Raw genomic sequence first — 15324 nt, 5'->3', positions numbered from 1 at the left:
CTTTAAATCCCCTGTATTTATCAGTATTTATTTTGCTTGTTCATTTTTTTGTAATTCAGCAGCCTTGGGCAACGTATACTCAAAGTCAGTGTCACAAAACTGCTCCTTGTCATTGGCATTTCTGCTTTGAATTGCATATACAGGCTTTTTGTTTTCTGCATACTTTCAGAACTATACTACCTGGCCGTGACTTATTCTGCTGACTGCAAGGGTGCCTATCATTTCATTACCCAAGCACCTAAAATATCTTTTAGGGATTATTTCATACATTATGTATGTGTTTTGATTAGGTTAGAGTGGCTCAGTAACCATTTCAGAGGGTTAGGGCATGCTTATGCCCTCTTGCTTGTATTAGGAATTAAAAGTCCTAAGCTTGCAATCAGAGTTGCATAGCCTGATTTACACCCACGTGGAAGAGTATTGACTTTTCTGATTGTAGGATTGATTGCAGTATTTGGAACCAAATTGTGACAGGAGATATTTCTATGTGGTTCCCACTGACTTTTTAAAGCATAGCACATATGCGGGTCCTGAAAGAGAAAGCAGGCGATGACACACCTGCCTCTTTCTTTCTGAGGCGCAGTTTTACGCATCGATTGTACAAATGCTGATTCTGTCTTAAATCCAAGTAGTAATTACAGGCAGCAACCTTAGTTTGCTTATGAGGGGGACACATATTTAGATACTGTGTCTCTGTTGCGTATCTTTCACTTTGATTCTTTACTTGCCGACGTGAAAGTTGCCCCCAGAATACCAGTGGCAGGCCTACTTCAGCGTGCCGTGCCGATGGCGACAAGCCCGGCCTGGCGCGTAAAGAGTTACAGAGGAATTGTGCGCTCGCATTCTTCAAATGAGGTCCGCTTCGTGTTTGTACACACAAGCTCTTTTTAAAAATTCTGCTGGCATATTGTTTACGGTGGGTACTGGAAACCATCACATCTGCTTGCATCTCGCACAGAATCTCAATAACTCTATCATTCAGCACCAGCGCTTGCTTCTGCGCGAGGCCTTTGTGGCGAGTCGATAATGCCTGCCATCTGCCACAGAGCACACAGCTACCTGCCAACAAGCCGGCTGGGGTGACCTCTGCTTCCCCACCACTGATTAGTATTCACACGCCGGCTTATTAGAAATGACCCCACCAGGCCCCTCTGTTTCTTTGCCTTTGCAGTGCTTTGCGGCTCACCTGGCAGGCACTGCAGTGGAGGAAGCTAAAGATATAATCAGGGGATGCAGGCAGGCTTTGCAAAGCAGATGGTGTCTATAGTCTGGTGTTAAGAGACTGGACTACTAATGCAAACATTAATGCCTAATATTCAACTATTACGCATTGAAATGTATAGCTATATATTGTGGAGGTTAAAAGGCAGTAGTATTAGAGGCTCTTGAGTTCCCGCAAGCGGTAGCACATGTAACGCAAAGAATTTCCTCACAGATTTTAACTTCCTCCACTTAAATTAATCTCATCCATTGCCAGGTTGTTTGATTTGGTAAGCGTAGCAGGAGCAATTGTTTTCTTAGGTTTAAAATACTGTGCTTTAATCCCTCTTCTTCCATGTCCTCTTGCCCCTTCCCTGAACAGGTAGAATTCTTGAACATTGCTAACCAGGAAGAAAAATATGCAAAAGGACGTTACTTTGTAAGTGCCCACAAATAAAGGGTTAGCATTAAACCAAATACATGTATCATTTGAGAAGATTCTTTAGGAAATTAGTTTTCCCTATTGCTTCATTGCCCAAGGATAAGATCAAATAAGCTTCTGAATAACGAAACGTGGAAGTATCCCTCTTCTCTCCTAACAGAGCTAGCTGGTACGGATAATTTTAGCACTTTATACAAAGGAGACATCTAATAGTCTTGCTTAAGGAGGATTTGCTACTGAATTAGAAAGAAAAAAAGCTTTGAAACCTGATGAGCTAAACAGGAGAAAATACAGAGCAAGAAATACTATTAAATTAATGAATTTAAATGTGAGAACTGTAAACCACATGTTGAAAGTCTGGTATGTCTAGTCAGTGTTATAACCAACATGCATGTTTAACATACGAACGACACAAGTATATACGCTTGTAATTTCTGGCAAGGGTAAGGAGAACACCAGTAACATGCTGCTATTATTGTACTACTAATATAGGTATGTCTTTGAGCAGTGCTGAGACAAGTTCTCTCTTTCTCCTTCCAGAATAAGTGGTTAAGCCGTAGCCCAATGTTGCAGAGGAGAGTGTATCACTCCATGGCTGCTGTCCAAAGGAAACTTTACGTGTTAGGTGGGAACGATCTTGACTACAACAACGATCGGATCCTGGTCCGGCATATAGACTCCTACAGCATAGACGCTGACCAATGGACGCGTTGCAGCTTCAGCATGTTGACAGGTGAGTATTGTACACCAAAAGGGGAAACTCGCTACTATTAAAATAAAACATCAATTCTTTTCCCTTTAGATGCCTTTAGTATGTGGAACTCCACGACTTTGCTGCAATTGCTTCCAATTTAGGGACCATCGTTGGCCAGCAAGACACTTTTGATTACTGTTCTGGCATTGTGTTCTACAAAACATTTGTTTTAGGACATTGTAGACTAAATTTTAAGAAGGTGCACATAAAATTAATTTAATTAAGCAATCAAAAATAATTTGTCATAGTATTACCAGTACTTATTTTTGGTTCTCCAGAAGCTTGCCTGCAGTGACAGATTTAGCTCCCTGTTTGAGTGTAGAATAGGCAGATGCGTCTCTACCTTAACAACATCATTTTGTAGTGCTTTCTGCTGGCTTTACGGGGCAAAGCTTTCACTGAAATCCATTAACCGTCACCTATTCCTAAACAGTATCATCTTAATAAATTACCCGAAAGGAGGTGTCTTTGTTGGAATTCTGTCAAGTCAGGGATGAGTTGAGCAGCTCAGTTAGCTACAGGATCTGTAAAGTTCTTCTTGACTGTCATTAGGAAGAACTGTTACAGTAGCAACTTGCAAAGCACTGCAACTTGCTGTCCCCAGCACCCAGTCCACCAAATTCCCAGATGTACCACCCCCTCAAATCCCTGGAAGAGACAGGCATGTGACACATTCTCAGAGTAGCACCAACAGTAGTGGCTTTGCAGAAAAGGATGGATTTCCAGGACAGGACAGCATTAATATTGGGGCTGTCCTCTTGTGCAGCAGACTTGGAGCTCAATTAGTAACAGTACTGGCTGTCAGAAAGTTTCAGCGCAGACTGCTATAGGAGTTCTAGAACTGAGCCTACCTCACTTTTCATCCCTTTCCATTTGGTGTTGCATTGATTTCTGAGATCTGCGCTGAAAAGGATACAAAGGATGTAGGAGCTTAACTAGAAGCTCAGGATAGCTAGAAACACCAGGTCAGAGAAATGAACATCTGACAAATAAGACAGTCGCCTTATGTCATTTTCCTCCCGGTAGGATTAAAAGCTGCTCTAGTGGCAGCTTTGTTCTTTAAGATATTGCATTGGGTTTATTAATCACTGGGATCTGGAGAAGAGTTGCTTGGGTTTTGAGTCAGGTCACTGGAGTACTTCATGGACATTGGGGAGAGAGTCATAGATTAAAAACGAGCTACACATTGTTAAACACAACTAGTTCTTCATAGCCCTTTTGCTCTCCAGTTAATTATTTCATTTTATTATCTGGAGGAATTGACAGTCTTTGAGAAGGACATAATCTGATTTGCAACTGCAAAAGCGCTGGCACCACAGGCACCCTCTTTCTGGAGCTGACCCTATACCACTAAATGCTGTGAGACAGTAGCCTCTCCTCAGATACAACCTGGTGGGTTGTTTCCACAACCTGCACCTTAAGAAGCCATCTAAGCCTTTCTTTGCATCTCTGCAACTGGCAGTAAATGTGCTTGTTGCACTTTGTAGTGCAGATTTTTTGAGGCTGTATTTATCCTTCAAAATTTCAAAACTTGTTCAGGAGACCATTGCTATGGGGATGAGCTTGCACAGCAGCTTCTGCAGCTTTCGCCATACTTGTACCTGGAGGAACGGGAGGACGAACAGGTGTGGGCAGAACGTGAGGAGCGTTCAGCTCTCTTGGCCTACGTGTCTATTTGGATGTTCATGTGTGACAGTAGCCGAGAGGCAGGTGAGGAGCTTGCCTATCACCTATGAAAAACCTGTGCCATTGAGGAGACAGCAGATGGTCCCCTGCACAGCCTCAGATTATTGCTCATCTGGGGTATCTCTCTGGACAGCACCGTGCAGGGCTCCTGTGGAGAGCAAAGAACAGCCCTCATGCTTCATCTTCACTCTCACATGTTCTGAATTCTGAAACAGTCAAGTTACTGCCAGGTGCATTTGCATCCTATTACAGAATTCCAACATTCGGTGTTAAAAGGGTTAATTAAACACTGAAAGTGGTTTCTATTTCCTTTTTTGCTTCAGGTCAAAATGAGTCTGGAGTCGCCGTCCACAATGGTAGAATATATTTAGTTGGTGGCTATTCAATTTGGACAAATGAGCCTTTGGCATGTATCCAGGTGAGTGATTTAGGTTTCTTCTAAAGTCTTGTCCAATAATTTTGCAAGGATACATTTTGCACAGAGGTTATTCAAAAAGGAAAATGCATGTGAAGTGGGGAGATTAAGGATGTTTCTTACGCAGCCACTGAACCTGCATAAACACAGAGAGGAAGTACTGTGGATATTAAAAATATTTCCAGATGAGCCAACAGATGCAATTCTTCTAAGATATTCTAGTAAAACAGGATTGAGGAGTCTCTCCTTTGGCAAGGTTTGGCTAAAATAATGGGTATATATTCTCAGGTTAACACAATCAAATTCAACAGTAAAAGGGTTGCAGAAATGGATGATGAGGCGTGGGCTAACAATTTTTCAGCCCGTCTTGTGACTTTTTTTTTTTCCCCTCTCCAAGTTGTCTTTCTGAAGAGCAGCCAGACTTAACGAGCTGTTCTTTGACAAAGTTCAGTCAGCCTGCAACCTGCTCTAGCGCTGACTGCTTCAAAGCTTGAATGGAAGTTTTTCGAGCCCTGCTGTAGGCAATAGGTTGTCCAACAAACTCTTCTGCTCTCTCATCTTGTATAAGAGCAGCTTTCCTGCAGATCCATGGCTTTCAGGTATTCCTGTACAGAAATTAGGAATTCTTATCTTTCTGCATGTTCCTGAGTGAAGCAAATCTGCATCACAGCCAACGCTTTGTGACCAGCTGGGCAGTTACAGACAAACTTGTTTACATCTCAGTTTCTGCACTTTTGTTGATAAGCAACATTTTCATTAGCTTCCAACTTTTTGGATGTTAGGATTTCACCTTCAAACTGTCCCATAAGACTAGAAGTTAGACTTAGCATAAGAAGGGAATGTATTAGATGTCAAGCTGCTGGTCTTATAATGAACACGTATTAGCATGAGTTGGTAAAGAATAGATCGTGCAAGATAAGCAGTTAAAACCATGTCCTGGTCACAGTATAATTGTGTTTTACTAAGTTGTTGGATACCATACCTAACAATTGTTATTGGAAAAAGTCATTCAAACTGGCTTCAGTTACACTAGCTGACACACAGTGCTTCAGATGGAGTAATAGCACGATATCAAGGTGGTGGCTGTACTCCACCAACACGCTCGTCTATAACCAGCAGGTACTTTGCAGTATTGCACCTGGCTTTAAATACTGCTTAGTGACAAGTGAAAATGATCCTGGGATCTTGCTTTCTTAAATGGACATTTGTCCACATCCCCAAACTGGTCGTGAACTGGCAGCCTGCCTGAGACAGTCCCCACATTAAAGGCAAAAGAAGTATAATGAGTGCTTTGGCAGGGCTGCGTGTGCTGCCCCTTCTCAGTTGTTGGCAGTGTGCCTGGCTTTAACCAGCAAAACTAACCCTTTTATCTTCAAATTCAACAGATTTGAGCTTGTGCTCTTCTTTGGAAGAAAAAAAATCCACTTTTCCCATATATCTTCATTTTCTTTAAGTCATTCATTTATTTGGCCTTTCCAGCTTCCATAGAGCTCCCTTGCTCCCTCTACAGCACCAAGCTGACAAACGATCCATACTCTGTGGTAACAGTAGCACTTCTGCGCAGCGTACACTGCTTCCATGGCTGCACGTTCTGCTGTCAGGAAGCAGGATCCAATGTCGCTGTCTGCTACCAAGTGCCTGAGCTAGCATAAGATTTGGGTAATGAGGGCAGCAATAGATCACCAGACCCATCAATACAATCCAAAAATGATCTGAAACTACCTTTCTGTTGGGATTAATAGTTCATATATGCGGTGTGTGCCAGCAAATTTGTTTCAGCTTTCTTCTGTGATCCCTGAAATATTTTGTACGCTTTGCCCCGCAGGTGCTGGATGTTAGCAAGGAAGGGAAGGAAGAGGTATTCTATGGGCCTACACTCCCCTTTGCTTCCAATGGAATAGCAGCATGCTTTCTTCCAGCTCCTTATTTCACGTGCCCTAACCTTCAGACGCTGCAAGTGCCTCACCACAGGATCGGCACGATGTGAGACAAGGAATGTGCACTTCATAAAATCAGAGGGGGGAAAAAAATCAAACCCTGTGTATAGAAGGGTTTCTCTGGATCAGTGAGAAGAATCAATCCACACAGGCTGCTGCTTTACCTTCACACATTTGTCTTAAAGTGGGATCACAATAGGCAGGAAGGAAGCTACAAAAACTGTCTGCAGTTTCTCTCCTCTGCCTCAGATGTAGAAGCATACACATGACAGCATTTGGCATTTCTGCTGGTGACTACTCGCTACTTGTCTCTACTTCATTTCCTTATGCAACTTCGTAAGGCATTGTGAATGCTCACTGCTCCTCCTGGGCTGCCGCTCTATGGAGACTGCACGTTCAGTTGTTCACCAATGGCACTTTCAAAGCCCATAGAAAGCTCTGTTTATGTTGACAAAGAAGATATAATACTGTGGCAATTATGCAACTTACTCAATACCTTTGGCAAAAAGAATAACAAATGTATTGACTTCTAATTCCAAACTCCATCGTTTACAGTTTCTCATTTAATAATACTTCATTTGAAATTTAAATACTGCAAGGCAGATTAAAACAAGCAAGCCCTATAGTATATGAGGAACAGATAAAAATTGTCTCAGCTGAAAGACAAAGACACTGAAACCTCATGGTTAAACCCAAGTCTGAACTCAATGTGTTTGTCTGAGGATCTAAAGATCATTTGGGATGTCATTTACTAAGGTCTACTATCAAATAAATGTTACCTTCTGTCATATGATCAATTCTTCCTGACAGCTGCAGTCTTTTAATGGTGGAGAACAGCCTCTTTACTGTATAATTAAAATGTGCCATTTACTTAATATTTTTAATATCCAGTTTGCAAGGGGTCACCACATTTACAATTATCAATGAACAGTCTCATTTTGTCCAACATATGGTCCCACAAATCACTGGTCTCCAGAGGCTAAACAGGTGTAGAACAATGTCAATATTTATTTATTTATTCTTTCAGTTTATATAGTGTGTCTCCATTCCGTACTCCAGGCATATGCCAGTTCACAATAAATACTCTAACATGTTATATTTTGGCTTTGCTTGGCTACTGCAGCCCCTGTCTTATTTCTGTGTTTTATTTACATATCTAACAACAACTTTAATGTTTGTAAATATTAACCAAGCATGTAATTAAATCTTTCTCTATTTATGATTTATGGGTACTATGCACTTCTCTGCTTTACCTACTGATCTGTTCCCTGCCACTGTGCTATCTGAGCAGGCCTATGAAATTCCTGCTGATGCTCATGCAAATGCCATGTGCAGAATATGCTGCAGCAATAGCCTGCGCTTGCTGGACAGGAACAGGCTTGAATTTGTCCAGTGAATGATGTTTCCAAATGAAATGAATCTTTTAACTTTTAAGGGTCTGGTTAGTGATAGAGGGAGGTGAACTTTATCACCATTTCTGTCTCCAGCTGGGCAGTGTGCTCATGGAACATCACCTTTCCTTTTCCAGTAATTTTCAGGTTAGAAAGTTTTGTGGGTTTTTTTGCTGAGCCTTCTCACTCTCGGTGCATAGAGCGGAGCTGCAGCTGTGCAGTCTTTGCCCAGCACACTAACTTGAGTGCTAACCATGTCTCCCTCTGCACAGAAAGCAAGCCTACATCCAGGCAGTACTTTAACTGCATGGGAGCTGTATAGGCTGTACATCAGCATTTGTTTTGTTTGTTTGTTTGTTTGAATTCCTTTGATCTCCTGGAAATCAGCATGCAAGGGCCAGCTCTCCTAACAGGCCATTTATACTTCAAAAATTCGACTGTTGCCCTGCATGGGCTGCAGGGCCCAAGCCTGGCAAGTATTTGAAGTTCTACTTATGTGTGACTCGCAGGGACACAAACATATTACATGTCTCATTTTCAAGAAGAGAGTGGATAAAATAATCAAAATGTGTGTGTAGAGAGCCTTGGGGCTTTGAGCCTCATCCTGGAGGTACCACACCAGGTGAGTGATCTGCTTTCGCTCTGGGTGCAGAACTGACATATACTTCCTATTTTGCAGGTGGTGGGAGAATTAATTTCTCGGCCTTTGTAAAGCCCAGTGCACTTCCAGACAGTAGTGCAAAGTAGATTTTGTACGTCTCAACTTAGTTTTGAGGCTTTTATTCCTAGGCCTCATAGCTTACCACGGCTGTAGCTATGAAATAATTTCTAAACTGCTCCTTCTGGAGAGCAAGGGGAGGGATTACGATGGGTCTGGCAGACTGTTGAGCGGCGGCAGGAGCAAGCTGTGACAAAGGCCCGGGTTTGAGAAGCGGAGAGGGCAGCTTCCTTATGCAAAGCAGCATGTGCCTCTTGGTTCAAGAACTGAAAGGCAGGAGTGTATGGCAAGAAAGTTATTTATCATGTTTGTTCTGCCCTTTTGACGCTTTTACTGTTCCGGTTGTTATCACCAATTGTCTGTACTGGTGAATAGCAGTTCTAAACAGCTGTGCAATTGCATTAAATTAGTTAAGGGTACCACAGCCACAGAGCCTCAGGACAACACATATGCTCCTATTAGCGTCAGGATTCTGCTCTGGCTCTTAATCATCAGGCTCCACTGATTACAGAGAAGTCTTTCACAGCAACCTCTTAGCCCCTAAGTTTTTGTGCCACACTTTCCTATCTGGCTCTTTTTGCTTTTGTTGCAGGACCTACAGGACAGACAGGGGTGCTTTGCTGCACCTGAAGTCAGAAAATGCCACATAGCCCTTGCCAGGTGAGCAAAACCCAGTAATTTATTGCCAGGTGAGAAAAGTGAAGGGTGTTGATGCAAGAGTAGGCAGAGAGCATGCTGGTGCCAGCAGTGGCTCTGCTCTGGCTGAGGGGTCTCTGCTAGGGAGGAAGGGCTGGGGGGAGAGCCAGGGCTGCCTTCACCTGTGCAGGAGTCCTGCCAGCAAAGGCTGCCCGGTGAGCTGCAGATTCTGAATCAGCATGTCCTTGGTCTGCCACGTTTCCATTCGCTGTCCCTGGCTTCTGAAACTGCACCAGTTGCAGGCTCCCGTGTGCGAGCTCCAGATCCGCCTCTGCTGTTCTACATTTTGTACCATTTTTGGCAAACATAAACCTCTGAACCTAACCTTCGTCCCTACCCAGCCTACCGGTTTTGGTACGTACCTCTGAAATGCAGTTTAGCTCAGTTTTTCCACAGAGCCTTAAAGATGTCCACTCTTGATGGTTCTGTCACTAGTGCCAGATCAGTGCAGCGTGACAGCAGCTGCTGACACAAGTGGCTCGGGCTCCCAGCTGGGAATGTACAAGCTAATGGCTCAGGCTGCAACTGGTAAGAAGTCACTAGTGCTTCAGAAAAGAGGTATCCTTACACAAGTGGATAATGTAACTGCTGCTGCAAACTGTTGAGTTTGGAAGCTGGTGCAGTTCTGTGCCCTGAATTCCTTAGATTTACAGGTTAAAGCTACTTATAGCTGCAACTAGGCTTTTGGGCCACAGGGTCTTGAGAGCTGTACTGAAAAGCCTTTGCACTTTTATGCCTGTCCTGTGATCTCCTTTTTTGGGCCATTCCCATAAAGAGTAATATTTCATCCTTTATACAGCATACTTCATACATAGTGGGTGTGGTGCTGGTCTCTTCTGTCAGGTGGCTGGTGATAGGACAAGAGGAAATGGCCTTAAGTTGTGGCAGGGGAGGTTTAGATTGGATATTAGGAAAAATTTCTTTACTGAAAGGGTTGTCAGGCATTGGAACAGGCTGCCCAGGGAAGTGGTGGAGTCACCATCCCTGGAGGTATTCAGAAAGAGTGTAGACAAGGCACTTACTTACTTCACGACATGGTTTAGTGGGCATGGTTGATGGTTGGATGCGATGATCGTAAATGTCTTTTTCAACCTAAACGATTCTATGATTCACCTTTGAGTCCTAAGATGTGTTATCAGCTCTTCTTAGCTATAAATAACCACAGTGGCAATCAATCAGCTGCTTTGTGCTTTTTATCCACAAAAGACACAATTTCCAGAAGCAGCAGCACCAACAGCTGCCTCTGCCCCTTTGGTCTCTATTGAGTGTTTCACACCCAAGTGGTGACCAAAGAAATACTTATGTGTTATGAGCCAGTGTGCAGCAATTCTGCTTCTGTGCACTAGTGGTTTTGTAATCCTTGCATTTCTAGTTGTGGCTTATGATTGTCTTCTTAACTTAGCAGCTTTCAGGGAAAGTATCTGACTCTCAGAATGGTTCAAACTTCTGTAACTCTTTTTCCTCCAAGTTTTGCCTTCCCCGGTTACCCTCCCCCAAACCTGTACAGACATTTAGTACATCAGTTGCAGAATCATGGAGAAATAGATAATTGAATATTCACACATGCAGAAACAACACAGGCAGAATGTGGAACAATGTGGAAACAAGCGCGAAAAGAGGCGGCATCTGTTTATTGAAAATTAGAACGTAGAATAAATTAAGAGGGCAAGGTTAAAACACTTCATCTGCAGGCAGAGTTTGTAGGGGAGGAAGACTTTGCAGGAAGTTTAGCACATAGACTATATAAAGGGCTTATACAGTTTTAATTTTGCAAAACAGGCTTTTTTTTTTTTTCCCAAGGACACATTTTAGAGGGATAAAAAGTGTCCACATAAAGAATGGTTTTCCAATAGAGATGATTATATATAGCTGTTTCACAGTAATGCCAGAATTAAAATGCTCAAAATGTTAACTCTTACTGCGGGTAGATTAGGCTATGTTGCAGTGCTGCAAGTACTGAAGAACAGAGTAAGTATTTTTAGCAATACCCTGAATTCACATAAGTGAATGCTGTGCTAATTTTTCCACCACTGCCCATGCAGGTCATGTTGGCCTTTTCTAAAACGGATAATTAATTTAGCAAACTTGCATTTTTAATGCCTGTTTGGGTGACATTCTACAGGGAGGAGAGTAGATCCAAGATAGTGTTTGATGGAATGAAAAATGCAGTGAATTTGGTTGTGACGTGGAGTTACTCTGCTTGCATTTCCCAAGGCCTGTAAAGCCACCACATCCATGAATACAGGATCAGAGTTTTTGATTTTTTTGTTGTTGTTCTATACATACCTTCACATTTTGTATAATAAGTCTACAAAAGGTTTACCATTTTAAAGCTGTTCAAGTAGACAAAAGCCATATCCTAGTCATTCATCATAAAACAAGCTTAATTATGCTAGGACATATTGACACCGCATCAGATTTTTAATCTTCAACATAATTTTATAACCATTGCTAACAGATGGGCTGATTACACTGAATTTGAGTTTTAAGTAATAGTTAAAAATTATAAAATATGATTAAACTGAAAATACCCATGCATACATAATTTTCAGAAGCTACTGAAAGAAGGAAAAACAGAGCGCAATAAAACCTCTTTTCTGTTTCCTGAGGGAAATACATTGCATTTAGGTGGACAGTTATCAAAGTTCCTTAAATGACTCTGTAAGTAGTATATGCTATTGGCAGCTCCTCTTCTGTGCAATTACAACAGATAGGCAGAACCTTATTCTTTCCATAGGTCTGCTGCTCTATTCCAGCATAAAAGGCATAAATTTTTCTATTTCTGAAGCTCTTTTATTGAAACAAGTGCCTTCCCCCCTTTATTTTTTTTTTTATCATTGAAAATGAAAGCAAGGAGTAATTTAAATTACCATGTTCCTGCTCTTTAATAACAATAACAAATGGGAAATTCTTATAAAATAGAGGGACAGCTTTGTGGAACTAATGGAAGTTGCATGTGAATTTTGAACAGAAGGTGTCTTTTTTTCAGTTATCATTTTAAGGTTACTAAAGGAAAGATAAGCCAGACTTCCCTCTCCCTGCCATTGTTTATGATGTGCTGGACATCTGTTTCATATCACAAGGATGATAATGGGTCAGAGGTGATCAGTATCCTGAATTCTGGACTAGGGAAAATATAAAAATGAAACACTTTCTATTCAGCTCTCAATTCTATATATTGCAAAAAGAAAAGGGCAGAGTAGTCCTCTACCCACTTATATCCTGGAACAGTCCTCTGGCCAGTGAGATCAGCATTGAAAATGCTCACAAGGCTCACACCTGCTGGACTTAACCAGGGCTCCTGTTAACTGTATTAGCATTTCTAAATGAAAGGAGATATTGGGTGTGGACCATGCAAGAGCCTTGGGAGAGGAAAAAGCTTACTGAGATTTAATATTTTGTTGTAACTCCATGGACGTATGATGATCCTGTAGTGAGAATAATTAATCAGTGTTCAAAATGGCTTAATACAACCAATTTTTCTTACATAGAAGAGGAGGAGGACTAAGCCCAGGTGTGTATGTTGAAGTTTCTCTGAATTTCAGTAGGAACTTTAGCTATAACTTTTTTTCAGGATCTTTTCACCCTCAATTATGAAAGTTAGTTACAAGTGCAGTAGATGTCCCTCTTTGCAAGCAATGTTATTTTTAAACATACTGTGAGAGACCCTTCCCTTCCAAGAAGTACAATGCTGCCCTACTGCTACAAAAATGCAGGCCAAAGGAGGATCTTATAAAAGGCAAAATCAGGCTATTACTTTATGCTGATGTTCAGACCCAAACTGGGGCAAAACAAAGCTGTGTGTCTGGAGAGGGCACATGTTAGTGCAGCCAACACACTCACCTGCAGTGTGGCTTTAGCGCACCACATCTGACCTGACTTTTAACTCAGACCACTGCTGTGTCTCTGTAGCATAGTATTCATATGTAAAATAATAGAGAAAGGTTTAATTTAAATAATATTCAGTGTCCTGAATAGCCTTTTGTGCTGGTTTTGGCTGGGATAGAGTTAATTTTCTTCATAGTAGCTGGTATGGAGGTATGTTTTGGATTTATGCTGGAAACACTGTTGATAACACAGGGATGTTTTCGTTACTGCTGAGCAGTGCTTGCACAGAGCCAAGGGCTTTGCTGCTCCTCACCCCACCCCACCAGGGAGGAGGCTGGGGGGGCACAAGGAGTTGGGAGGGGACACAGCCGGGACAGCTGACCCCGACTGACCCGAGGGATATTCCAGACCATAGGACGTCATGCTCAGCATATACAGCTGGGGAAGAAGAAGGAAGGGGGAACGTTGGGAGTGATGGTGTTTGTCTTCCCAAGTCACCATTAGGCGTGCTGGAGCCCTGCTGTCCTGGAGATGGCTGAACACCTGCCTGCCCATGGGAAGTGGGGAATGGATTCCTTGTTTTGCTTTGCTTGTGTGCGTGGCTTTTGCTTTCCCTATTAAACTGTCTCTATCTCAGCCCACGAGTTTTCTCACTTTTACCCTTCTGATTCTCTCCCCCACCCCATCGGGGCAGGGGAGTGAGTGAGCAGCTGTGTGGGGCTTAGTTGCTGGCTGGGATTAAACCACCACACCTTTATACAGACAGCATCTAATAAGACATAATTCTTTTTTTTTTGTGGTGGTTTTCAGTCTTTACTTTTTCTATATTGTACTTAAAATCAGCACCTTCTTCTTTCTACCTAACTTGTTTTGGACTGTTTTGGTGTATACTTGGTAAGTCAGTCTAGACTAGCACTCTTCAAGCCTTCATCTCATTAATATTATCAGAACTGTCAGTCACATCTGCAAATGTCCATACCAAATAATTAGACCCAACCATGTTGTCCATTTGGCAGTGGTTGAGGAATACAATGCAAAATGCTTTATTTCTGTTCGCATTAACTTGACAGAGAAGGAAGATAATTTCCAAACTGTTTAAACTAGCTTATCATGCACCAGGAGCTGCTACGCATTTACATAAAGCCCTGTTGCTTTTTCAGAAACTTCCAACCACTACAGATTGTATTAAATATATCTTTAACAACCTCCTAAACACATCAGTTTATGTTTTGTTATAATATCTGCTCTATCTTTTAAGAGTCAAAGGTTTTACTTTCAGGAAGCAATACTACAGTCAGACATCTGTTCTGTAATCTGTGTGGTAGGACTCAAATTTCTATTAATCTCTCTTGGAGAGGTTTTTATTTTTTTTTAATTTATTTTTTAAAAAAGCTTTTTAGAAGAACAATCCTCCTGAGATGAATAAAACTCCTCCCAGGTACAGAAGCTTACAAGAAGCTACAATGCAAGTTCAATAAGTCACTTTTATAATGAAAAGAACCTCCATGTTCTGCACTATTAAGTAGCCTAAACAGGCTTTTAGTTACTGCATTATCTGAAGTAACAATAGCAGAGTTAGGCAAAAAGATTATCTAGTTCGACTTGATAAGATTACTGAAATGAAAGAGAAGCTGCTCTGAACAAGATTTCAGGGATTTTTGTGGCACTGTTAGACACAAAAATAATCTTTCATTCCCATTATTATTGTAAAGTTAAAATTTGAATAACTTTAAAAGTAAGCAGCCTGTTCAGCAGTGTTGCCATTAAGGGCAAACTTACCACTCCCAAAGTCCAGTAAGTAGCTGCAGAAATACAGGTTATTGAGGGAAGTGAAAATGTGAATACCACAGCCATTAATGAAAGTTTCCTGAGAACTTTAGGAAAAAAATGTAGAAAAAGTTACAGAGCTAGGCCTGTCCTGGAAAGACCCAAAAGATAATCCATAACACAGCGAAATATTTGAAATATCCAACTTTCCAGGCAACCAGGAATAATTACTAGCCTAAATGAAATAAATTCCCCAAATGAGTATTTTCTTTAGAAGTCTGTCCTCTCTTCTTTTTTCTCATACCATTTACAGCTAGTCTAAGTTCAATGGATAATTAACAGTGTCATGACTAATAAAAAGATCATGGGATCACTGGAAATTATGGGTTAATTTTAAGAACATACTATTGAAAAGGAAGAGAACAGGAAATCTGAACCTGCCTTTTCTTGTATTACCCACAAAGACAACAGAAGAGATTTTACACTGGAA

General features: G+C 41.6%; 1 protein-coding gene across 16 annotated transcripts in view; it reads left to right on the top strand.

The window, feature by feature from the left end:
* Positions 1–7656, top strand: part of KLHL32 (kelch like family member 32) — a 131379-nt gene extending 123723 nt beyond the window's left edge. For 14 of the 16 annotated variants that reach the window (XM_041118572.1, XM_041118573.1, XM_030036316.1 and 11 more), the window contains 3 exons: positions 2183–2375; positions 4406–4500; positions 6323–7656. In XM_041118572.1, coding sequence (XP_040974506.1) covers positions 2183–2375; positions 4406–4500; positions 6323–6484 — 450 coding nt within the window. In that variant the 3' untranslated portion in view covers positions 6485–7656. Of the gene's footprint in view, positions 1–2182; positions 2376–4405; positions 4501–6322 lie in introns of those variants that run through there. The other 2 variants (XR_003926509.1, XR_003926503.1) reach the window with 1 other exon arrangement.
* Positions 7657–15324: the final 7668 nt, after the last annotated feature.

Source organism: Aquila chrysaetos, chromosome 2 (genome assembly GCF_900496995.4).
Source record: "Aquila chrysaetos chrysaetos chromosome 2, bAquChr1.4, whole genome shotgun sequence".
Taxonomy (NCBI): domain Eukaryota; kingdom Metazoa; phylum Chordata; class Aves; order Accipitriformes; family Accipitridae; genus Aquila; species Aquila chrysaetos.
The sequence above is the reverse complement of the archived record's forward strand: the minus strand, read 5'-3'. Positions and strand labels throughout refer to the sequence as shown.